The sequence below is a fragment of the Leopardus geoffroyi genome, chromosome E2 (assembly GCF_018350155.1).
Source record: "Leopardus geoffroyi isolate Oge1 chromosome E2, O.geoffroyi_Oge1_pat1.0, whole genome shotgun sequence".
Lineage (NCBI taxonomy): Eukaryota > Metazoa > Chordata > Mammalia > Carnivora > Felidae > Leopardus > Leopardus geoffroyi.
In genome coordinates, this window is record NC_059335.1 from 18,571,343 (window position 1) to 18,596,532 (window position 25,190).

The 25,190-nt window shown below is 43.8% G+C and overlaps 1 protein-coding gene across 4 annotated transcripts; it reads left to right on the forward strand.

Moving 5' to 3' along the window:
* The first annotated feature begins 292 nt into the window (after nt 1-292).
* ZNF792 (zinc finger protein 792) lies at nt 293-20,721 on the forward strand. Of its 4 annotated transcripts, none has more exons than XR_006702270.1 (5): nt 294-686; nt 3,644-3,770; nt 4,255-4,377; nt 5,256-8,022; nt 20,348-20,721. XR_006702270.1 is itself a non-coding variant. In XM_045441038.1 (4 exons), the coding sequence occupies exons 1-4, from the start codon at nt 651-653 to the stop codon at nt 6,872-6,874; spliced, it is 1,863 nt and encodes a 620-aa protein (XP_045296994.1). In that variant the 5' UTR covers nt 293-650; the 3' UTR covers nt 6,875-9,718. The 4 variants fall into 4 exon arrangements, 2 of the variants coding, with proteins under 2 accessions (XP_045296994.1, XP_045296993.1); XR_006702271.1 differs by having other exon boundaries at nt 20,300-20,446; XM_045441038.1 differs by lacking the exon at nt 20,348-20,721 and having other exon boundaries at nt 293-686; nt 3,686-3,770; nt 5,256-9,718.
* The last annotated feature ends 4,469 nt before the right edge of the window (nt 20,722-25,190 follow it).

Consider the following 25,190-nt stretch of genomic DNA (forward strand, 5'->3'; position numbering starts at 1 on the left):
CCGGATCCGCCTCCTCGCACCGCCCCCAGCACCGCCCCAGCACTGCCTCCTCGCACCGCCCCCAGCACCGCCCCAGATCCGCCTCCTCGCTGAGCCCTCCAGCACCGCCCCAGATCCACCTCCTCGCACCGCCCCCAGCACCGCCCCAGTTCTGCCTCCTCGCACCGCCCCCAACACCGCCCCAGCTCCGCCCCTTCGCACCGCCCCAGCTCCACCTCCTCGCACCGCCCCCAGCACGCCCCGGGGCCGCCCTCTCGCTCAGCCCTCCGGCGGGGCCGAGCGTGGGCGGGACGAGAAACGCAGGTCCTTGGAGGCTGAACCAGGAGTCCGCGCCTGGCGCCGGGCCAATGACAGCCCTTGAGCTCGGCGCCGCTTCGGGCCGGAACTTCCTGCGTTCCAGGCCAGCCAGTCCTAGCCCGGGCCGGGTGTGCGCGCCGGCGTCACTCGTGGCTTTTCCGGAGCCGGGGGCCGGGACCCTGCTCCGTGCCGCGCCCCAGAGACGCGGGTCCGCCCGGTCCGGCTGTGCCCCGCGTCCCGCGCGCCTGCACTAGCCGGGAGCCCGAGGGCCCGCCGCACCTGGGGCCAGGCGAGGGAGGGGGGCACTGGGGGCCCACTCGTCTCTGGCGGCTGCTCTGCGAGACCGGGTCCCGATGGCGGCGGCTGCGGCGCTCAGGGACCCGGCGCAGGTGAGTGCCCAGGTGTATGCCGCGACCCCTACGTTCGCGTGCCCCGCACCTGGACCGCGGAGGTGGGCCTTGTCTGTCTTCTGCCGTCTCCCACCTCTCTCCGGGTTTTGAGTCTGGGAGCGCTGGAGGGGAGCCACGCCCGGTCCGGGGTGCTGAATCCAGGCCGGCGATTATACAGAGCGCTTCCCATTTCCGAAATCTTAGGACGCGAGGAAGGGTTTTCTAGGCACGGGAATCGGCGGGCACAAATGCCTGGAGGTGAGATTGACCTGAGTGTTCGGAGAGCAGTTGGGAGACAGTGAGCCCCGGAATGGCGGGCTGAGGAGCTTGATCTCTATTCTGACTGTGTTGGGAGCCATAGATGGGTTAGAGTAAAAGAGGAAACACCTGACTCGGGTCTTGACAGGCTCCCTGTGGATGCAGAGTGGAAAATTGACTTGGGGTAAGGGTGGAGGCAGGAAGACCAAGGAGTCCGCTACTGCAGTAGTTCGGATGAGTAGTGCAGGTGGCTGGAGGTAGAAATGATTGGGTTCTAGATCCGCCTTTTAAGTCAGGCTGACCAGATTTTCTGATGTGGAAGGTGAGAAGGAAAAGGGGTGGTTTTTGGCTTCAGCAGCTGGAAGGATGGATTGCCATCAACTGAGATGGGGAGGTTGGGTGTAGAAGGAATATTCAATATAAAAGTAGAAGTGAGGCTTTGGCCCTTTTGAGCTCTGATGTTCTAGAGACGCCTGAATGGAGTTGAGTGGGCAGGTAGACACCAATTTTGGTGTTTTGGTGAGGTGTAGTTAAGGTTATGAGAGACCGAATACACAAGAGGACAAAGGCTAGACCATACATGAAAATAGAATTCTGACCCACAACCTGCAGGGACCTGCCCAGGAAACCAACCTCTTTATCTACAATAAACAACCCAGGAAGCAGCCTGCTTAAATTAGAGTTCAGGAAGCCAGATTGCTATCTCTAGTGACAATCCAGGAACAATAGCTTCTGTAACAACTGCCCCCAAATGACCAGGGCTTGATTAATAACTGACAGCTTCTGTAATTTTTGTTCCCGCTTCCACCTTGGGACCAAGGAGAGAAAGCCAAATATGCACCCCTAACCCATCACATAGGACGCCCCATTTCTAGTTAGCCTGCCTACCGCTTCCCCGTGCCCACAGCCCCCAGTCAGGGCACATCTGAAGCCTTCCCGTTTCCTCTATAAAGCTTTCCCACGCTTCTGCCTGCCTTCGAGGTGGCCAAACATAAGTGATGGTAGCACTCTCCCTTTCTATAGCAAGCTCAGTATAAATACCTTTGCTTTTCTTATTTGGTTGCTCTTTGTTTATTTCCACAGTTAAAATATCTAAAATGTGGCATCTGGTATGTGGACGAGGGTGTGGTTGTGTGTCCAGTTCAGGAGGGTGAACTTTCAGGTCATGGTGGCAGTGACACTAGAGGGAAAGAGGAAGGGGGGGCCTGAGAACTGAGAACAGGGGACTATGATTGGCTTGTTTGGCATTCTAAAGACAGACATGGGGGCACCTGGGTGGCTCAGTCAGTTGAGCATCCAACTTCAGCTCAGGTCATGATCTTGTGATTCGTGAGTTCAAGCCCCACAGGGGTTCGCTTCTGTCAGCCTGTCGGCACAGAGCCTGCTTGGGATCCTCTGTCCCCCTCTCTCTGCCCCTCCCCCACTTGCGCTCTCCCCAAGATAAATATTTTTTAAAAAAGACAAACATGAAGAGTAGCGCTCATGGTGGTGGTGGGGGACAGCTGGTGGGCTGTGTAAGGAGGGAGGAGTCTGGCAGGTGGTGTGGATTTGGGTGGGATGGGGAGGCTCAGTAGTAATGGAGCTATTGTTACACTGAGCCCTGGGCTGTGCTTATTTACCCCTTTGCATTCCCAGCAGGCCTTTGTAGTGACCCTTGATGGGGCCTCGAGGTTTTCAGTTGGGCTGGGGAATTAGCTCAGGGGCAAGTGGGGTCAGCTGGGAGAGCCACTAGACCCTGAGTAGGTGAGAACCAGAGTCACAGAGTGTGACTGATGTAGGGACAGGATGTGCCACACTGCAGTGGAGGAGGCCCAAGGGTATCTGATGTCTGTGTGGTTCTGCATGGCTTAGATTGAAGCCAGAAAAGGGCCGGGCAGGGAGACCTTCAAATCAATGGTCTGTGTTGCCCTTGGCAGTGGGAGCCACCCAAGGGTCTGGGTTGTATTTGCTAAGAATTTCTGGATGCCATGTGCAGAGTGACATGTGAGGGTCCTTGAAGGTGGCTATGATGTGGGCTTGGATGGGGGAGGGTACAGTGACAATAGGGATACAAGGTGCAGTCCAGGACGTGTTATGTATATAGGAGTAAGTGTGAGGGGCACCTGGGTGGCTCAGTCAGTTAAGCGTCTGACTTCGGCTCAGGTCATGATCTCACAGTTTGTGGGTTCGAGCCCCACGTCGGGCTCTGTGCTGACAGCTCAGAGCCTGGAGCCTGCTTTGGATTCTGGATTCTGTGTCTCCCTCTCTCTCTGCCCCTTCCCCGCTCACACCGTCTCTCTCTCTCTCTCTCTCTCTCTCTCTCAAAAATAAATGGACATTAAAAAAAAAATGAAAAAAAAAAAAAAAAGGAGTAAGTGTGAGCCGTTGGCCCCAGGGGCCTGGTACTGGGGATTAAGGGAGAAGACTGAGTCCATGTTTGTATGTGGAAAGCCTGAAGTTGGTGGCATGGGAGGGGGCCCACAGAAGAGGGTGGGGCCCTGCCCTTCAGGCCCAGAGCTTAGCTGGTGTCTCGCTGCTCACCCGCCTGTGGGGACACTGACACGGGTCAGGTGAGGCATGAGAAAAGAGCTGACATCCGTGGAACCAGAGCCTGGGATCTCCTCTGAGTTGGGAAGCTGGGGAGGTGGGGGAGCAGGGGACAGGCGGGGAGTCCTGAGGAGAGAAGCTGATCATGGAATGGACTGTCCCCATCATGGCAGGGCTGTGTGACCTTTGAGGACGTGACCATTTACTTCTCCCAGGAGGAGTGGGGGCTCCTTGATGAGGCTCAGAGACTCCTGTACTGCGACGTGATGCTGGAGAACTTTGCACTTATAGCCTCGTTGGGTAAGGCCTTCGTACCCACCCGGTGGCCCGGGCTCATTTCCGCCTGTCCCCTTTTCCTTCCCATGGCCAAACCATGGGCAATGCTTCCTTCCCCACTCTCCCAGGATACGTGCTGCAATTTTCAGGGCTAAGCTGTGTGCAGGGTTCCCCTCCCCCCCCCCCCCCCGCCACTCCCTGAGCAGCCCCAATACCTGCTGCCCCAAAACCTTGTGGGGAAGGGGCTGGAATGAGGAATCTTGTAGGCAGCCCAGTGGATCCCGGCCAGCTTGGTCAGTGTCCACCTGGGTGACCATTTCCTTCGGCTGACGTTTCCTAGGGCCTGACTGCTAGGAATTCTAGGCCCTGCTGTGACCACTGGGATTTTCCGCCCATACCTCCTCAGTGTGTTCTTTTTTGTAATATTTCACTTTCTTTCCTGTGGTCTGTCAGCAGGTAGTTCACCTGGCCAAGTGCTGACCACTCACCTGCCCCGTCTTTCCCGTAGGACTTACGTCTTTCAGGTCTCACATAGTTGCCCAGCTGGAGATGGGAGCAGAGCCATGGGTGCCTGACAGAGTGGACATGACTTCCGCCATGGCAAGAGGGGCATACAGTGGGCCCGGCTCTGGTGAGTCGGGGATGGGAGAGCGTGTGACGTCAGTGCTGTCTTCAAATCATAACTGCAGTCTTTCTCGCGTTCGTCATTGTTTGGGTGCCAAAGCCAATGGGCACATCTCTCTTCGACCTTTCGTTTCCCATTCTTGACGCATCGCCCCCCTGTCATTTTCTGCTGACTTGGGGCCCCTGGCTGGGCCCCACCTGTCTGGCCTTCCCATCTCTTGCCACAGCTCCCTCTGTGACAGTCTCCCGCATGGACCTATGCTCCTTATGTCATGACATGTGTATATTCCCTTCAGTAGTCCTTAAACACCAGCTACTTACTTGCAGTCAGATTTTCCTGGGCCTGGACACACCTTCTGCACAGGACTCGTGTGTTACCAACAGCCAAGGCCCTGCCAAAAAGCCTTTATGGAGGAGTTGGAGGGGCGCCTGGGTGACTCAGTCGGTTGAGCATCCAACTTTGGCTCAGGCCACGATCTCCCAGTTTGGGAGTTCGAGCTCCACGTTGGGCTCCGTGCTGACAGCTCAGAGCCTGGAACCTGCTTCCGATTCTGTGTCTCCCTTTCTCTCTGCCCCTCCCCTGCTTGCACTCTCTCAAAAATAAATAAACATTAAAAAAAAAATTTTAGAGGAGATGGAGACCCCACCTTTAGGCTCGATACGTGTACCCCATCATTGTGTCCTTCGTCCTGGTAAGGCCCCCCCTGTTTTGTGACCTTGCCAGACACAGTACTGCCGAACAGAACCTTCCTCACCCTGACCTCGGGTTTCTTATCTTGCCAGCAATCCTGTGGACTCATTCCTGGGTCAGGCACGCGTTTGTCACGGGGCCGTTTCCTTCCAGCAGAGTTCTTGTTAACTTCACCAGCATTTCTCTGCTTTCAGATTTTTGCTCTGGAACAGAGGGTGAGCATAGTGCGTCTGTGGAAGGAGTGCCACGTGACCGGAATCTCAAGGCAGCTCTGTCTGGCCAGAAGGACTACTCCTGCGACATGTGTGGCCTACACTTGAAAGACATTTTGGCCCTGGCTGAACACCGGGCAGCACATCCCAAGCAGAAGCCCTACGTGTGCCAGGCATATGGGAGAGAGTTCAAGTCCAGTGCGTACCATAACCAGCAGCAGATGCAGCAGGGTGTAGACAAGCCTGTCAGAAGGGATGAGGACAGGGCCTCCCTCATGAAGAGCTGCAGAGATGATGCATCAAAGAAACCTTTCACAGTCAGGGAGGGTGGGAAGGACTTTGCGGATGGGAAGGCCGGATCCGGCTTTCTGCCGCATCAGGTCCCTCACAGAGTGGAGGAGCCACCCCGGGACACTGGTGTCGGGGATCGTCACACCGTCCAAAGCCATAACAAGCGCAGCGAGTCTGGGAACACTTTCAGTGACAAACGCGCACTCGTTCAGCACCAGAGAACCCATGCTGGAGAAAGGCCTTATGAGTGCAACAAATGTGGGATATTCTTTAGCCATGCCTCCGGCCTCCTTCAACACCAGAGAGACCACAACAGAGGAAAGCCTTATGAGTGCCGGGAATGTGGGAAGTTCTTCAGCCAACACTCGAGTCTCATTAAACATCAGAGAGTTCACACCGGGGAAAGCCCCCACGTGTGCAGCGAATGTGGGAAGTTCTTCAGCCGGAACTCCAACCTCATTCAACATAAGAGAGTTCACACTGGAGAGAAGCCTTATGAGTGCAGCGAATGCGGGAAATTCTTCAGCCAGCGCTCCAACCTCATTCATCACAAGAGGGTTCATACTGGCAGAAGCGCTCACGAGTGCAGCGAGTGTGGGAAATCTTTCAACTGCAACTCCAGTCTCATCAAACATTGGAGGGTTCACACTGGAGAAAGACCTTACCAGTGCAACGAGTGCGGGAAATTCTTCAGCCACATCGCCAGTCTTATCCAACATCAGATAGTCCACACTGGCGAACGGCCTTACGGGTGCAGCGAATGTGGGAAAGCCTTCAGCCGGAGCTCTGACCTCATGAAGCATCAGAGAGTCCACACTGGGGAACGGCCTTATGAGTGCATCGAATGTGGGAAATTGTTTAGCCAGAGCTCCAGCCTCAATAGCCATCGGAGACTTCACACTGGCGAACGGCCTTATCAGTGCCCCGAATGTGGGAAATTCTTTAACCAGAGCTCCAGCCTCAATAACCATCGGAGACTTCACACCGGGGAGCGGCCTTATGAGTGCCTCGAATGTGGGAAAACCTTCAGGCAAAGGTCTAATCTGAGGCAGCACCAGAAGGTTCACAAACCAGACAGGCCATATAAGTGCAGCGAATGTGGAAAAGCCTTCAGCCAGAGGCCTACCCTTGTCCGGCATCAGAAAATTCACATCAGAGAAAGGAGTGCAGAGAATGTGCTTCCTCCTCCAGCACAACCGTGTGCAGTGGAGATAAGCTCTGAGGGCAGACTTTATGAGGGGGCCATCAGCCAGAGGTTGAACCTTGTTCATCCCAATGTCCACACTGGGAAGATTCCCTATGAATGCTAGTTATGTTGAAAGCTTTCTGGAACAAAGTTGCATTTTTCTCACCATGGACTTTACCAGACCTTTGTCACTGCGAGTGTTTATGGTAGGAGCCCTTTCAGCATTCCCAAGGACAGCAGGTCTCCAAGAGTGTGTCTCAGCCAGTCCCGGTGTTCAGACCTCTTCTTGTTTCAAGAGGGAATCCTGTGGAGCCTGAGGCCAAAGGAAGATGTCATTCCCTCCCTCTGTGACCAGTGTAGCTGTGGACATGACCCATCTTTGACCATGAAGACCTGAGCTGGATTCCGCTGGCAGCTTGCAGAAAAGGTTTCCCTTTTGTCAAGGATGGTTGATCTCCTGTGATGCTCGTGATGGATTTATCCAGACTCCACATTACCTATCCCAGCAACTACCTAGTTCACATTGCCTTATTGTAAAGCCACCTTTAGTATGTTTTGATCATTGTGAAGTGGGTTGAGGACACAGTTAAGGTCTACCAAACTAAAAGGGTCTCCAAACATTGCCTCAGAGGGGACGTTGCCACAGGATGGTGGAGAACACCTCTCGGTCCAGATTTGGCCGCCTTTGTGAGTTGCTATACAAGGCCTCCTGGGGAAGATTGTAGGACTCTGTGGGACTAATGTGATCCAAACGGCATGAATTTTTGTGAACCAGAGATTACCCTGAGGATGGGGCAGTTGTGACAACCTCCACTGCATCTGGGAGCTGCATGAATAGGGCCCCATGTTTCCAGGGGATGCCTCACTTTCCCTAGCACTGTTAAGCAGGCACCATTTACCTGGCGGCACCTGTCAAGGAGACATACGCCTTGAAGTCTAGCATCTGGTATACTGGTGTCCTAACTAAGCCTTACTGGGCCCAGTTGAGAGCATAATTTGTATGGAAGCACTTGGGGTGACAACGGAGTAGGTGAGGCTGCAGCAAACTAGAGGGAATGTACCTATTCTAAAAGTGCATCCACAGGTGTCTCCTTGAATGTGACTGTGCAGGATTCAGGCTTTGCAGAAATTCTCAGGACCTCCAGACCTCTGTCCTATGACTTAGGCCACTGGCAGAGCAAAACTCTAAAGGTTTTGTGGCCGCTAAGGCTCTCTGCACCATTCATGCCACAGCCATTGCTGCCTTGGCAGGAAAATGGGGGCTGAGCGAAGGTAGGTCTTGTATTCCAGGGATGTAGCATTTGTGACATAGCCAGCCATTTTTGCTGCCAAGGCATGAGAGAGCGAGAATAGAGTCAACATAGGGTTACCAAACCTAATTTTCTAAAATGAATGTGCAACAATTTCCTTAAATGCTTTAATGAGATAGGATTGTCATGCAACAGTTGTACATATTTGATGTGCACAATTTCATAAGTTTTTCAGTACGTGTTACACTCAGGGAACCAACACCATCATGATAACGAACGTATCCATCACCCGCAAAGCTACCTCGTGCCTTTTACCGGCCCTCCTTGCCTTCCCAGAAAACCATAAATTTACCTTTTCTTTTTTTCACCATAGATTTGTGGGCCTTCTTAGAATTTTATACAACTGGAGTTATTAAGTACTTATACCCTATATTTGGTCTGTTTTCCTTCACAGCATAATTTTCTTGAGAATTATCCATGCTGTGTGTAGGAATAGTTCATTCCTTTTGCCACCGAGTAGTGTTCTATTGAGTGAATCCATCATAATTTTTCATGCTTTATTTTTTTAATTAAAAAATATCTGGTAAAATACACTTAACAGAATTTGCCATGGTAACTATCTCTAAGTGCACAGTTCAGGGGTATTAAGAACATTCATATTGTGCAGCCATCACCACCATGCACATCCCGAGCCCTTTTCATCTTGTAAAACAAAGTCTGTACCCATTAAACAATAACTCCAATGTCCCCCCCTCTGCTGAGCCCCTGGAAACTTCCATTCTACTTTCTGTCTCTGTGAATTTGACTACTCCAGATACCTCATATGAGTGAAGTCATACAGTATTTGTCTATTTGTGACTGGTTTATTTCACTTAGCATAATGTCCTCAAGGTTCATCCATGTTTTATAGCATGTGTCAGAATTTCCTTTTTTTTTTTTTTTAAGGCTGAATAATATGCCATTGAATTTCTATGTCATATTTTGCTTATTCATTAATCTTTCAATGGATATTTGGTTTACTTCCACCTTTTGGCTATTGTGAATCATGCAGCTATGAACATGGGTGTACAAATATCTCTTTGAGACCTTTCTTTCTGTTCTTTTGGATATATACCTGTTAGTGGAATTACTGGATCATATGGTAATTATATGTTTAATTTTTTGAAGAGCCTGCATACTGTTTTTCACAGTTGCTCTACCATTTTACATTCCGACCAACCGTATACATGGGTTCTAATTTTTCTACATCCTCACCAACACCTGTTTTTTCTGAAAAAAACATTTTTAAATTTTTGAGTAGCATCTATCCTGATAGATATGAAGTGGTTTCGTGTTTTTATCATGAAAGGGTGTTGGATTTTGTCAAATTCTTTTTTGTATCAATTGAGAGGGTCATATATTCTTTGCTCTGTTAATGTGGTGCATTACACTGATTGATATTCATATGTCGAACTATCCTTGCATTCCAGGAATAAACCCCACTCCCACTCTTTCAGTATGCTGCTAAACTCTGTTTGCTAGTATTTGGTTAAAGATATTTACATCAGTGTTCATAAGGGATACTGGTCTGTACGTTTCTCATAGTATCATTTTCTGGCTTTGGCATCAGGACAACTAAGTTAGGAATTGTTCTCTCCAAGTTTTTGAAATTTTCTTAACAAAGATCACTGCTACTTCTTTAATGTGTAAAATTCACCAATAAAGTCATTGGGTCCAGAGGTTTGTTTGTTGTGGGGAGGTTTTTAGTTGCGTATACATTATACTCACTACTTACACGTTTATTGAGATATTCTCTTCATGATTCAGTCTCAATAGGTTTTGTGTTTTTAGGGAGTAGTCTATTTCATCTCAGTTCCATTTTTGTGTGTGTGCACACTTGTTCTTGGTACTCTTGTAATCCTTTTTATTTCTGTAGAATTGGTAGTAATGTCCCCACTTTTATTTCTGATTTTAGTAATTTGAGTCATGTCTCTTTTTTAGTCACTCTAACTAAAGGTTTGTCAATTTTGTTAATCTTTTTAAAGAATCTTCTTCTGGTTTTGTTGAATTTTCCCTATTGTATTTCTGTTCTCTTTAATCTCTAACCTTTATTATTTCTTTCTTTTGTCTAGCTCTTGGTTTAGTTTGTTCTTTTTCAAGTTCTTTAAATTGTAAAGTTGTTGATTTGAGATCTTTCTTTTTTAATGTAAGCTTCCTCCATACTGCTTTTGCTGCATTTCATGAATTTTGGTATGTTGTGTTTTTGTTTTCTTTCATCTCCAAGTATTTTCTAATATTCCTTGTGATTTCTCCTTTGTTCCATTGATTAAATATGTGTTAATTTCCACAAATTTGTGAATTTTCTAGTTTGCCTTTTATCAATTTCTAACTTCGTCCTGTTGAGTTTGGACAAAAAACTTTGCATAATATCTACCTTTTAAAATCTATTAAGCCTTGGGGCGCCTGGGTGGCGCAGTCGGTTAAGCGTCCGACTTCAGCCAGGTCACGATCTCGCGGTCCGTGAGTTCGAGCCCCGCGTCAGGCTCTGGGCTGATGGCTCAGAGCCTGGAGCCTGTTTCCGATTCTGTGTCTCCCTCTCTCTCTGCTCCTCCCCCGTTCATGCTCTGTCTCTGTCCCAAAAATAAATAATAATAAAAAAAAAAAATCTATTAAGCCTTAATTTGTGGCCTAACATGGTCTATCATAGAAATATCCCATGTGCACTTGAGAACAGTGTGTTTTCTATTGTTGGTTAGAATATTATGTAAATTTCCACTAGTCTGATTGGTTTTATGTGTTGTTTAAGACCTTTGTTTCCTTACTGACTTTTTGTTTATTATTGAGAGTGGTCTCCAACTATTGTAAAACTGTCCACTTCTTCCTATCAATTTTTGCTTTTTATGTTTTCTTGGTCTGTTATTAGTTTCATAAATGTTTATAATTGTATATCCCTTCTTACTGGACATTTTATTACAATATAAAAATGTCCACATTTGTCTCATAACTTTTTAAAATTTAAAGTCTGTTTTGTCTGATATTAATATAGCCACCCTTACTGTAATTGTTTATTATTTATATGGAATATGTTTTTCCATCCTTTCACTTTCAACCTACTTTTGTCTTTGGCTATAAAGTTAGTCTCTGTGGACAACATATAGTTGGATCTTTTCTTTTTTATTATTATTTTTTAATGTTTACTTTTGAGAGAGAGAGACAGAGCGGGGAGGAGCAGAGAGAGAGGGGGACAGAGGATCTGAAGTGGGCTCTGTACTGACAGCAGAGGGCCTGGTGTAGGGCTTGAACTCACAAACTGTGAGATCACGACCTGAGCTGAAGTCTGACACTTAACTGACTGACTGAGTCACCCGGGTACCCCTAGTTGGGTCATTTTTAAACATCCATTCTGTCAGTTTCTGTATTTTGATTGGAGAGTTTAATCCACTTACATTTAAAGTAATTGCTGATAAGGAAGGACTTCTGTCATTTTGCTATTTGTTTTCTATATGGCTTTTGGGTCCCCATTTCCTATAGTACTGTCTTCTTTTGTTTTTGATTGTTTTAATGTAAAATGTTTTAACGCCCTTCTCATTTCCTTTTGTGTGTATTCTATAGCTATTTTCTTTGTGGGTACCATGGAGATTATGTTGAACATCCTAAAACTATAACACTCTAATTTGAATTTATATTAGCCTAATTTCCATACCATACAAAAACTCTGCTCCTATGCAGTTCCACCTCCAACCCTTTCAGTTATTGATATCACAGAATTACATCTTTATATATTTTAGGTCCAGAATATATGCTAATAATTGTTTTTTAAAAATGCATTATCTTTTTAAATCATGTGGAAATTAACAAAGTTATAAATCAAAGTTACAGTAATAGTGGTTTTAAAAATTGCACTTGTATTTATTTACCTTTACAGGTGATCTTTATTCCTTCACACGGCTTAGAGTTAGTCTAATGTCCTTTGATTTCAAATGGAAGGACTCCCTTTAGCACTTCTTGCTAGGCAGGTCTAGTGATTGTAAACTTCCTCGGATTTCGTTTATCTGAGAATTAATTTCCCCCTTACTTTTGAAGGACAATTTTGCCAGATACATGATTCTTGGTTACCATTTTTCTTTTCTTTCAGCACTTTGAACATACCAGCCCACTGTTTTCTGGCTTCTAAGGAATTTTTTTTTAAGTTTGTATTTATTGTGAGAGAGAGAGAGCTAGTGGGGGAGGGGCAGAGAGAGAGGGAGAGAGAGAATCCCAAGCAGGCTCTGCACGGACAATGCAAGCCCGATGCAGGCTTGAACTCACGACCCTGGGATCATGACCGGAGTCAAAACCAAGAGTCAGACACTTAACCAACTGAGCCACCCAGGCGACTCTCTGGCTTCTAAAGGATCTGATGAAGAACCTGTGGACAATCTTACTGAGGATCCCTTGTGTTGACAGGTCACCTCCCTTGTTCCTGTCAAATTTCTCTGTCTTTTGACAGATTGTAGTTTGTCTTGATTTGGGTCTCTTTGAACTCAGCCTTTTTGGAGTTCATTGAGCTTCTTGGGTGCTTATATTTATGTATTTCATCAATCCGGGGGAGTTTTCAGCCATTAAATCTTCAAGTTATCTCTCCTTTGTCTCATGTCCTGGGACTCCGACAAAGTGTGTGTTGTTCCTCTTGAAGGTGTTCCCGAGGTGCCTTATATTCTGTTTACTTTTCTTCACTCCTTTCTCTTTTGATTTTCCTATCTTGAAGTTCACGGAGTCTTCCATGTTCTCAAATCTGCTTTTGAATCCCTCTAGCAAATTTTTCATTTCAGGTATTTTAGCACTAGAATCTTGTTTTGATTCCTTTTTATGTTTTCTATGTCTTGTGTGATATTTCCGTTTTTGTTCATACAGCATTTCCTTGCCTTTCTCCACGTCTTCCTTTAGTTATCTGATCATCTATAAGATAGGGTTTTTTCTTTTTTTTTCAATATATGAAATTTATTGTCAAATTGGTTTCCATACAACACCCAGTGCTCATCCCAAAAGATGCCCTCTTCAATACCCATCACCCACCCCCCCTCCCTTCCACCCCCCACCAACCCTCAGTTTGTTCTCAGTTTTTAAGAGTCTCTTCTGCTTTGGCTCTCTCCCACTCTAACCCCCTTTTTTTTTCCTTCCCCTCCCCCATGGGTTTCTGTTAAGTTTCTCAGGATCCACATAAGAGTGAAAACATATGGTATCTGTCTTCCTCTGTATGGCTTGTTCCACTTAGCATAACACTCTCCAGTTCCATCCATGTTGCTACAAAGGGCCATATTTCATTCTTTCTCATTGCCACGTAGTACTCCATTGTGTATATAAACCACAATTTCTTTATCCATTTATCAGTTGATGGACATTTAGGCTCTTTCCATAATTTGGCTATTGTTGAGAGTGCTGCTATAAACATTGGGGGTACATGTGCCCCTATGCACTCCTGTATCTCTTGGGTAAATTCCTAGCAGTGCTATTGCTGGGTCATAAGGTAGGTCTATTTTTAATTTTCTGAGGAACCTCCACACTGTTTTCCAGAGTGGCTGCACCAATTTGCATTCACACCAACAGTGCAAGAGGGTTCCCGTTTCTCCACATCCTCTCCAGCATCTATAGTCTCCTGATTTGTTCATTTTGGCCACTCTGACTGGCGTGAGGTGATATCTGAGTGTGGTTTTGATTTGTATTTCCCTGATGAGGAGCAACATTGAGCATCTTTTCATGTGTCTGTTGGCCATCCGGATGTCTTCTTTAGAGAAGTGTCTATGTTTTCTGTCCATTTCTTCACTGAATTATTTGTTTTTTCGGGTGTGGAGTTTGGTGAGCTCTTTATAGCCCTTTGTCCAATATGTCATTTGCAAATATCTTTTCCCATTCTGTGGGTTGCGTTTTAGTTTTGTTGATTGTTTCCTTTGCTCTGCAGAAGCTTTTTGTCTTCATGAGGTCGCAATAGTTCATTTTTGCTTTTAATTCCCTTGCCTTTGGGGATGTGTCAAGTAAGAAATTGCTGTGGCTGAGGTCAGAGAGGTCTTTTCCTGCTCTCTCCTCTAGGGTTTTGATGGTTTCCTGTCTCACATTCAGGTCCTTTATGCATTTTGAGTTTATTTTTGTGAATGGTGTGAGAAAGTGGTCTAGTTTCAACCTTCTGCATGTTGCTGTCCAGTTCTCCCAGCACCATTTGTTAAAGAGACTGTCTTTTTTCCATTGGATATTCTTTCCTGCTTTGTCAAAGATTAGTTGGCCATACTTTTGTGGGTCTGATTCTGGGGTTTCTATTCTATTCCATTGGTCTATGTGTCTGTTTTTGTGCCAATACCATGCTGTCTTGATGATTACAGCTTTGGAGTAGAGGCTAAAGTCTGGGATTGTGATGCCTCCTGCTTTGGTCTTCTTCTTCAAAATTACTTTGGCTATTCAGGGCCTTTTGTGGTTCCATATGAATTTTAGGATTGTTTGTTCTAACTTTGAGAAGAATGCTGGTGCAATTTTGATTGGGATTGCATTGAATGTGTAGATAGCTTTGGGTAGTATTGACATTTTGACAATATTTATTCTTCCAACCCATGAGCACAGAATGTTTTTCCATTTCTTTATCTCTTCTTCAATTTCCTTCATAAGCTTTCTATAGTTTTCAGCATACAGATCTTTTACATCTTTGGTTAGATTTATCCCTAGGTATTTTATGCTTCTTGGTGCAATTGTGAATGGGATCCGTTTCTTTATTTGTCCTTCTGTTGCTTCATTATTAGTGTATAAGAATGCAACTGATTTCTGTACATTGATTTTGTATCCTGCAACTTTGCTGGATTCATGTATCAGTTCTAGCAGACTTTTGGTGGAGTCTATCGGATTTTCCATATATAATATGTCATCTGCAAAAAGTGAAAGCTTGACTTCATCTTTGCCAATTTTGATGCTTTTGATTTATTTTTGTTGTCTGATTGATGATGCTAGAACTTCCAACACTATGTTAAACAACAGTGGTGAGAGTGGACATCCCTGTCGTGTTCCTGATCTCAGGGAAAAAGCTCTCAGTTTTTCCCCATTGAGGATGATGTTAGCTGTGGGCTTTTCATAAATGGCTTTTATGATGTTTAAGTATTTTCCTTCTATCCCGACTTTCTTGAGCGTTTTTATTAAGAAAGTTGCTGAATTTTGTCAAATGCTTTTTCTGCATCGATTGACAGGATCATATGGTTCTTATCTTTTCTTTTATTAATGTGATGTATCACATTGATTGATTTGCGAATGTTGAACCAGCCCTGCATCCCAGGAATGAATGCCACTTGAACATGGTGAATAATTCTTTTCATATGCTGTTGAATTTGATTTGCTAGTATCTTATTGAGAATTTTTGCATCCATATTCATCAGGGATATTGGCCTGTTGTTCTTTTTTTTTTTTTTTTTTTTTTTTAAACTGGGTCTCTATCTGGTTTAGGAATCAAAGTAATATTGGCTTCATAGAATGAGCCTGGAAGTTTTCCTTCCCTTTCTATTTTTTGAAATAGCTTGAGAAGGATAGGTATTATCTCTGCTTTAAATGTCTGCTTTAAATGTCTGGCAGGAAAATTATCTCTGCTTTAAATGCCTGGTTCTACCAGGCTTCCCACCTGGGAAGCCATCTGGTCCTGGACTCTTATTTGTTGGGAGATTTTTGATAACTAATTCAATTTCTTCGCTGGCTATGGGTCTGTTCAAGCTTTCTATTTCCTCCTGTTTGAGTTTTGGAAGTGTGTGGGTGTTTAGAAATTTGTCCATTTCTTCCAGGTTGTCCAGTTTGTTGGCATATAATTTTTCATGGTATTCCCTGATATTGCTTGTAATAATTCCATTTTCATTCATGATTTTATCTATTTGGATCATCTCCCTTTTCTTTTTGAGAAGCCTGGTTAGAGGTTTATCAATTTTGTTTATTTTTTCAAAAAACCAACTCTTGGTTTCATTGATCTGCTCTACAGTTTTTTTAGATTCTATATTGTTTATTTCTGCTCTGATCTTTATTATTTCTCTTCTTCTGCTGGGTTTAGGCTGCCTTTGCTGTTCTGCTTCTATTTCCTTTAGGTGTGCTGTTAGATTTTGTATTTGGGATTTTTCTTGTTTCTTGAGATAGGCCTGGATTGCAACATATTTTCCTCTCAGGACTGCCTTTGCTGCATCCCAGAGCATTTGGATTGTTGTATTTTAATTTTTGTTTGTTTCCATATATTTTTTAATTTCTTCTCTAATTGCCTGGTTGACCCACTCATTCGTTAGTAGGGTGTTCTTTAACCTCCATGTTTTTGGAGGTTTTCCAGACTTTTTTCTGTGGTTGATTTCAAGCTTCATAGCATTGTGGTCTGAAAGTATGCATGGTATGATCTCAATTCTTGTATACTTATGAAGGGCTGTTTTGTGACCCAGTATGTGATCTATCTTGGAGAACGTTCCATGTGCACTCGAGAAGAAAGTATATTCTGTTGCTTTGGGATGCAGAGTTCTAAATATATCTGTCAAGTCCATCTGATCCAATGTATCATTCAGGGCCCTTGTTTCTTTATTGACTGTGTGTCTAGATGATCTATCCATTGTTGTAAGTGGGGTATTAAAGTCCCCTGCAATTACCACATTCTTATCAATAAGGTTGCTTACGTTTGTGAGTAATTGTTTCATATATTTGGGGGCTTCCATATTCGGTGCATAGACATTTATAATTGTTAGCTCTTCCTGATGGATAGACCCTGTAATGATTATATAATGCCCTTCATCTCTTGTTACAACCTTTAATTTAAAGTCTAGTTTGTCTGATATAAGTATGGCTACTCCAGCTTTCTTTTGACTTCCAAGTATGATAAATAGTTCTCCATCCCCTCACTTTCAATCTGAAGGTGTCCTCAGGTCTAAAATGAGTCTCTTGTAGACAGCAAACAGATGGGTCTTGTTTTTTTTATCCATTCTGATACCCTATGTCTTTTGGTTGGCACATTTAGCCCATTTACGTTCAGTGTTATAGAAAGATATGGGTTTAGAGTCATTGTGATATCTGTAGGTTTCATGCTTGTGCAGAAGGTCGATTCAAGTTATGTCAGAAGGGAGTTCTCTGTGCCTCTTTGATTTCAATGCCTCTTTCCTTCCCCAGATTAGGGAAGTTCTCAGCTATTATTTCTTCAAGTACACCTTCAGCACCTTTCCCTCTCTCTTCCTCCTCTGGAATACCAATTATGCATAGATTATTTCTCTTTAGTGCATCATTTAGTTCTCTAATTTTCCCCTCATACTCCTGGATTTTTTTTTATCTCTCTTTTTCTCAGCTTCCTCTTTTTCCATAATTTTATTTTCTAGTTCACCTATTCTCTCCTTTGCCTCTTCAATCCGAGCTGTGGTTGTTTCCATTTTATTTTGCAGCTCGTTTATAGCATTTTTTAGCTCCTCCTGACTGTTCCTTAGTCCCTTGATCTCTGTAGCAAGAGATTCTCTGCTGTCCTCTATACTGTTTTCAAGCCCAGCGATTAATTTTATGACTATTATTCTAAATTCACTTTCTGTTATAGTGCTTAAATCGTTTTTGATCAGTTCGTTAGCTCTTATTTCCTGGAGATTCTTTTGAGGGGAATTCTTCTGTTTCCTCATTTTGGATAGCCCCTGGAGTGGTGCGGACCTGCAGGGCACTTCCCCTGTGCTGTGGTGTATAACTGGAGTTGGTGGGCGGGGCCGCAGTCAGTCCTGATGTCTGCCCCCAGCCCACCGCTGGGGCCACAGCCAGACTGTGTGTGCCTTCTCTTCCCCTCTCCTAGGGGCGGGATTCACTGTGGGGTGGCGTGGCCCGTCTGGGCTACTTGCACACTGCCAGGCTTGTGGTGCTGGAGATCTGGCGTATTAGCTGGGGTGGGTAGGCAAGGTGCACGGGGGCAGGAGGGGCAGGCTCAGCTAGCTTTTCCTTCGGAGATCTGCTTCGGGAGGGGCCCTGCAGCACCGGGAGGGAGTCAGACCTGCCGCTGGAGGGATGGATCCGCAGAAGCACAGCGTTGGGTGTTTTCACGGTGCAAGCAAGTTCCCTGGCAGGAAGTGGTTCCCTTTGGGATTTTGGCTGGGGGATGGGCGAGGGAGATGGCGCTGGCAAGCGTCTTTGTGCCCTGCCAAGCTGTGCTCTGTCATCTGGAGCTCAACAACTCTCCCTCCCATTGCCCTCCAGCCCTTCCGCTCTCCGAGCAGAGCTGTTAGATTATAACCTTCCAGATGTCAAGTCCTGCTTGCTGTCGGAACACACTCCGTCAGGCCTCTCCGCTTTTACAAGCCAGACTCGGGGGCTCTGGCCTGCGGCCGCCCCTCTGCCCCAGCTCCCTCCTGCCAGTCCGTGCAGTGCGCACCCCCTCTCCGCCCTTCCTACCCTCTTCTGTGGGCCTCTCATCTGCGCTTGGCTCCAGAGACTCCGTTCTGCTAGTCTTCTGGCGGTTTTCTGGGTTATTTAGGCAGGTGTGGGTGGAATCTAAGTGATCAGCAGGACGCGGTGAGCCCAGTGTCCTCCTACACCACCATCTCCCTCAGGATCCTAAGATAGTTGTTTTAAAGTCTTTGTCTAATGGGAGCTGACATCAGGGTTTTTTTATGAGACAGTTTCTGGTGATGTTTTCCCCCTTTGAACGGGCCATGCTTTCCTGTTTTTTTTTTTTTTGTTTGCCTTGTGATTTTTGTTGTCGTTGAGCACTGGACACTTTAATTATGTGTTAACTCTGGAAATCAGATTCTTCATCTTTTCCCAGCGTTTGCCATTTTTATTTAGAAATGTTTTTAACCGTCCTAGGCCGTCTCTGCCAGGGATCAGCCTGAAGTGTATCTATCTCAGGTCTCTTCTGAGCCTGTTAACTTGACTTCTAAAATTCTCCTGTATATGTGATTGCTTTGGAATGTCTTAATGCTAAGTATTTGACTCCCAAAAGGAGAAAAAGAAAAATGAAGGGGAAGAAATGTGCTGGCACCTAAAATCCCCCGGGAGTCACCTCAGCCAGAGGGGTAGTGGCTTGTAACAATTGGACAAGAGTTGCACAAATGGCCGCCCACTTCCGTGTTTTCACCTCTGCGGTCAGATTAGAGCACAGATGCTCAATATTTGGAGAGTGGGGTCCTACCCAGTCTCCCCAAAACTGCATGCAAGCTGCTCCAGGGACACACAAATAGCTGTCTGCCACAGGGCAAGGGAATAAGGGATAGGTAGCTGCTACAGTGCTGAGGACATACATTGAGCAAAATTAACTGCAATTTACTGCTTAAGGCTTCCTCGTAAGTTGTAAGCCTTTGAATAGACCCCAGAGTTCCAAAATAGTTACAATAGACATATTCTGCCAATGCAATTGTTGTGTAGATAGGGAGATGACTTTCTAGTGCTTCCTATTCTACCATTTTACCAGAAAACTTACTCAAATGCACTATAATTTTTTAAGCTTTTTATATGTTAAATAACATGAGTTTTTGGCTATTACAAACTATGGGCATGAATGTACAGGTATTCATATGGGCCTATGCCTTCATTTCCCTTGTGATAATATCTAGGAGTACAATGTCTTTGTCAAGGGCAAGTGAATATTAAAAATTTTTGGAAACCGACAAATTGTTTTCTAAAGTACTTATACCATGTTACTTTCCCCCAAAAGTGAATGAGTTCCAGTTCTTCCATATAGTAGCCAAGAATTGATATGATCAATGTTTCTAATGTTTGCCATTTTTTTTTTAATTTTTTTTTCAACGTTTATTTATTTTTGGGACAGAGAGAGACAGAGCATGAACGGGGGAGGGGCAGAGAGAGAGGGAGACACAGAATCGGAAACAGGCTCCAGGCTCTGAGCCGTCAGCCCAGAGCCCGACGCGGGGCTCGAACTCACGGACCGCGAGATCGTGACCTGGCTGAAGTCGGACACTTAACTGACTGCGCCACCCAGGCGCCCCTCTAATGTTTGCCATTTTAATAGACCTGTAGTAGTAGAATCTCGCTGTGGTTTTACCTGGCATTTCTCTAATGACTCATGACCTTGAGCATTTGTAAAATGTTATTTACTACCCAAGTATCTTTGGTAAAATGCCCATTCATATCTTTTGACTATTGTTAAAATGTTGGTTGAAGAATACAATGAAACAGCAAAGAAATTTGTTGGAATTTCAGTCATTTATCAATGATGTTGGTAACTTATTTACGTAATGGGGTAATACATTTTGAATACTGAAAACATGTCCTCAAAATTTTGCGCTGTTCCCAGTGGGAAACTATAGACACAATATACTTTTAAGTTGAATTTGAATTATTAACACAGTGTCTACTTTCTTGCGTCTTCGCAGCTAATGAAAAAGTAAGTCAAGCTCTGAGTTCTAGTATTTACTTTGCAGCCATTTTCAAGCTACCTGCGGTCTCTGAATGTGAAGTTGGCAAATATGTGCAGTAGGACAACATTGTATCCTTTGTCCAGCATAGAGACGCAACAGATGTAAGTAACTTTATGCAAAGATTTCTAATTCAAAATTTAATTATAGATATAGGGCTACATAGGTTATTTTTTATCTGTTTTTGTAAACTTTAGTCATTTGTGTCTTTAAAGGAATTTGTTAATTTCATTTAAATTGTTTATTGGTAGAAATAGGTTCATGATTTTCCCTTTTCCCCTCTCAATATTTGTGTAATTGTAGTGATGTCTCCTTTCTCATTCCTGATATTGTTAATTTGTGTATTTCCTTTTATAACTTGATACATCTTGCATAGAGGCGTATCTATTTTATTATTCTTAAGGCTTTTGGTTTTACTCTTTTATTTTGAGAAAGACAGAGTGAGTGAGTGGGGGAGGGGCAGAGAGCGGGAGACAGGATCCAAAGTGGGCTTTGTGCTGACAGTAGAGAGCCGGATACAGGGCTTGAACTCACAAACCATGAAATCGTGACCTGAGCTGAAGTCAGACACTTAACCAACTGAGCCACCCAGGTGCCCCTTACTGACTTTCTCTATAGTCTGTTTACTTCATTGATTTCCATTTAGATCTTTATTATTCTGCGTTTTTAAAAATTTTTATTTTAAGATTTCAAGTAAACTCTATACCCAACCTGGGGCTCAAACTCATAACCCCGAGATCAAGAGTTGTATGCTTCACCAACTGAGCCAGCCAGCCCCCCTCTTTTTTCCCCTAGTTTTAAAATGTGGAAACAGATCCTTGATACTTTTGTTGTTGTTGCTTAATGTTTGTTTATACTTCACATAGCCTTCAGTCCTGACAATTTCCTCTTGTATTTCCTTCTAAATATTTTGGTGGGGCATTTGTTTTTTGAGAGAGAGAGGGCACAAGTGAGTGAGGGGCAGAGAGAAAATCCCAGGAGGGGCGGGGGGTGGGGGGCAGAGGAGCAGGGCTCATAGATTCAGGGCTCGTGCTCACCTAATGTGGGACTCGAACTCACCAACCATGAGATCATGACCTAAGCTGAAGTCTGACACTTAATGACTGAGCCGCTCAGTACCCCTAAATATTTTGTACTTTTGTATTTTATTTCAGTCTGTGATCTATTTTAAGTTCATTTTTGTTTGAAGGTCAGAGGCATTTCTTCCTCTTGTGCCTCATATCTGGGCAGACTGATGAGAAAAGCCCAGGGGCTCCTTCTTTTGCAAGATTCAAACCCTGCAAGCCCTGCCCAAGCAAGAAAGCTTTACCTCAGCCCCATTTTCAGGTGTTCTGGGTATACTGGTGTGTTTCTATAATAATAATAATAATAATAATAATAATAATAATAATAATAAAATAAATGTTCTGTATTTTGGAAATTTTAATAGAAAATTGTAAAATTAATATAATTTTGTCCAGAGACAAAGAAGTGAGCTACACCTCTGGCCAGTTACAAGTTGAGCGTTGGGGCACCTGGGTGGCTCCCAGTGGTTGAGTGTCTGACTCTATTTCTGCTCAGGTCATGATCCTAGGGCCATGGGATCAAGCTCTGTGCTGAGCACAGAGTCTGCTTGGGATTCTTTCTCCCTCTGCCCCTCTCCCCCCCCCACACTCATGTTCTCTTTCTAAAATAACAAAAAAAATAAAAAAAATTTTTGAGCAAAGAGAATATGGACTATTGTGGGTTAAAATACATGAATGAATAAAAATGAGCCCATAATGAGACTTCTTAGAAAGGATGAGCTTAAACTCATAAGATTGTGCAAAGACAAATAAAAATGCAAGTGAAATTATAATAAAGTAGCCTGAGGATACATACCAAATTCACACTGGCTGAGACTTTTGGGGAGGCAGAATAGTGACTAGGTATTCAGACAAAAATTTTAAATCACCTGTACCGTTCTCTCCATTCTCTTTCATAATAAAACATACAAAACATAACACAAGGAGCTATTAAAGTTGATGACTGACAAGCGGTAGAGATATGTCCTTTGCACTTTTTAGCAAGTAACAGATGGGATTGTTTTTGATTATTTTTTTTTTAATGAGGGGTAGAAATAAAAGTACTTACTATGATGAAAAAAACTTGGACAAATTTGGCATACTACGTAGGAGAGTATATTTACTTAAGTCCAATTTTTATTCAATGAAATAACACTTTCTCATTGGAGGCAGAAGTAGCCTCTTCCATGGAGAACAAGCTTGGCTGTCTTGTCACGGGGATCATTGCTGAAAGTCTAGTTTAGAACTCATTCCTATTGTTATTTCAGCGATTGTGTTAAACCCCAATTCTCTTACCATTTAGCTGCTTATTTACTCTGTTTCCTGAAATCGAACACTAATTTATAGAGTGTTTGGTGCTGGAATGGATAATAGGCAACAGATCATGAGCATCTGGGAATGTTTGTCAGACCTGATTGTGTTTGAAGGTAGGAAGATCCAGTTAACACTGGAAAATACTCGTGTTCTGACCAGAAATGGACAAAACAACTGGCACATAGTGCTTGGGGCATGGTCGAATTAAGTGTTGGAAGACCGTTCTTCCTGGATTTCTTGGTGTTCATGCACTGTCTGGGTCTTCTGAGCAGCAAATGTTGACACTGTAATGATGGACATGTCTCCCCTCACCAGAGTCCTATTCTAAGGGTAAGACAGTCTGGAGATACCCTTATAGCTCCCCCAGAGCCAGTTGCTTACATTCTGGGCTAGAGACCTTTCCTTTGTCCCCCAAGAGACCAGATGGACTCCCTCCCTCCCCCTCTTTATTTCACATTCGAATCCAAAGCAGAATACACATGTCTTCTCAAGTACACAGAAAACATTGTTCAGGACAGGTCATACACAAAATGAATCTCAATAAATTTAAGACGACTGAAATCATACCAAGCCTCTTTTCATACCACAATGGTATAAAACTAGAAATCAATCACAAAAAGAAAACTGGAAAAATCACAAATATGTGGAGATTAAATAACATGCTACCGAGTAACCAATGGATTATTTCTTTTTTGAATAAATCAGGATAACTCAAAAGTACCTCGAGACAAATGAAAATACAACGTATCAAAATCTGGGGGATGCAGAAAAAGCAATTCTAAAGTGCATAGCAATACAGACTTAACTGAAGAAATGAGAAAACTCTCAAATAAACAATCTAACTTTATACCTGAAGGAACTAGAAGGAGAGGAACAAAGCCCAGAGTTAGTAGAAGGATGGAAATAATAAAGATCAGAGCAGAAATAAAAAAGACTAAAAATAGAAAAGATTAATGAAACTAAGAGTTGGTCCTTTGAAAAGATAAACAAAATTGATAAACCTTTAGACTAAGAAAAGAGAAGGCTCATATAAATAAAATCAGAAACGAAAGAGGGGAAGTTACAACTGACCCCAAAGAAATACGAAAGATCATAAGAGACTACTATGAACAAATATACGCCAACAAATTGAACAACCTAGAAGAAACAGATAAATTCCTAGACACATACAATCTTCTAAGACTGAATCATGAAGAAATAGAAAATCTGAATAGACTGATTACTAGAAAGAAGATTGAATCCGTAACCAAAAATGCAGCAAACAAAAGTCCAGGACCAGACAGCTTCATTAATGAAGTCTACCTATCCTTCCCAAACTCTTCAAAACCAAAACAAAATAACAATACAAACAAAACACCGAAAAAACAAAGAAAGAAAAAGAAAGAAAAGAAAATCTGAAGAAAGGAAATCCTTCCAGACTCATTTTATAAGGCCAGCATTACCCTGATACCAAAAACGAAGACACCACAAAAAAAGGAAATTACAGGCCAATATCCCTGATGGACATAGACACAAAAATCCTCAACAAAATATTAGCAATCCAAATTAATCCATTAAAAAGATTATACATTGTGATGAAGTGGGATTTATTCCAGGGATAAAAATATGGTTCAATATCCACAAATCAATGTGATAAACTACATCAACAAAAGGAATAAAAATCATATGATTATCTCAGTTGAAGGAAAAGCATTTAACAAACACCAATTTATGATAAAAAAAAATTTCAACAAAGTGGGTAGAGTGGAAATGTACCTCAACATAATAAAGGCCATTTAAGATCAGCCCACAGCAAACATACTCAACAGTGAAAAGCTGAAAACTTTTATCATCAGGGACAAATCAAGGATGCCCACTCTCTCCACTTTTATTCAACATAGTATTGGAAGTCCTAGCCAGAGCAACTAGGCAAGAAAAAGAAATAGAAGGTATCCAAACTGAAGAAGTAAAACTATCACTATTTGTGGACAGTAAGATTTTATATATAGAGACCCCTAAAGACTCCACCAAAAAACTATTTGAATTAAAAAATTTCAGTAAAGTTGCAGGATACAAAATCAATATACAAAAACCAGTTGTGTTTCTATATACTAACAAACTATCAGAAAAAATTAAAACAATCCCATTTACAATTGCATCAAAAGGAATAAAATAACTAGAATAAATTTAATCAAGGAGGTAGAATGCCCTTACACTGAAAATTTTAAAACATTGATAAAAGAAGTCAAAGAAGACACACATAAATCTAAAGATATTCCATGCTCATGGATTGGATTAATATTGTTAAGATGTCCATGGGGCGCCTGGGTGGCACAGTCGGTTAAGCGTCCGACTTCAGCCAGGTCACGATCTTGCGGTCCGGGAGTTCGAGCCCCGCATCAGGCTCTGGGCTGATGGCTCAGAGCCTGGAGCCTGTTTCCGATTCTGTGTCTCCCTCTCTCTCTGCCCCTCCCCCGTTCATGCTCTGTCACTCTCTGTCCCAAAAATAAATA

What these genes read in the sequence shown, in the direction of transcription:
- ZNF792 (XM_045441037.1), top strand. Translation starts at nt 651, where the DNA reads ATGGCGGCGGCTGCGGCGCTCAGGGACCCGGCGCAG. An exon ending in CGCTCAGGGACCCGGCGCAG is followed by an intron (nt 687 to 3,643) that starts GTGAGTGCCCAG and finishes CCATCATGGCAG; the next exon opens with GGCTGTGTGACCTTTGAGGA. An exon ending in ATACAGTGGGCCCGGCTCTG is followed by an intron (nt 4,378 to 5,255) that starts GTGAGTCGGGGA and finishes CTCTGCTTTCAG; the next exon opens with ATTTTTGCTCTGGAACAGAG.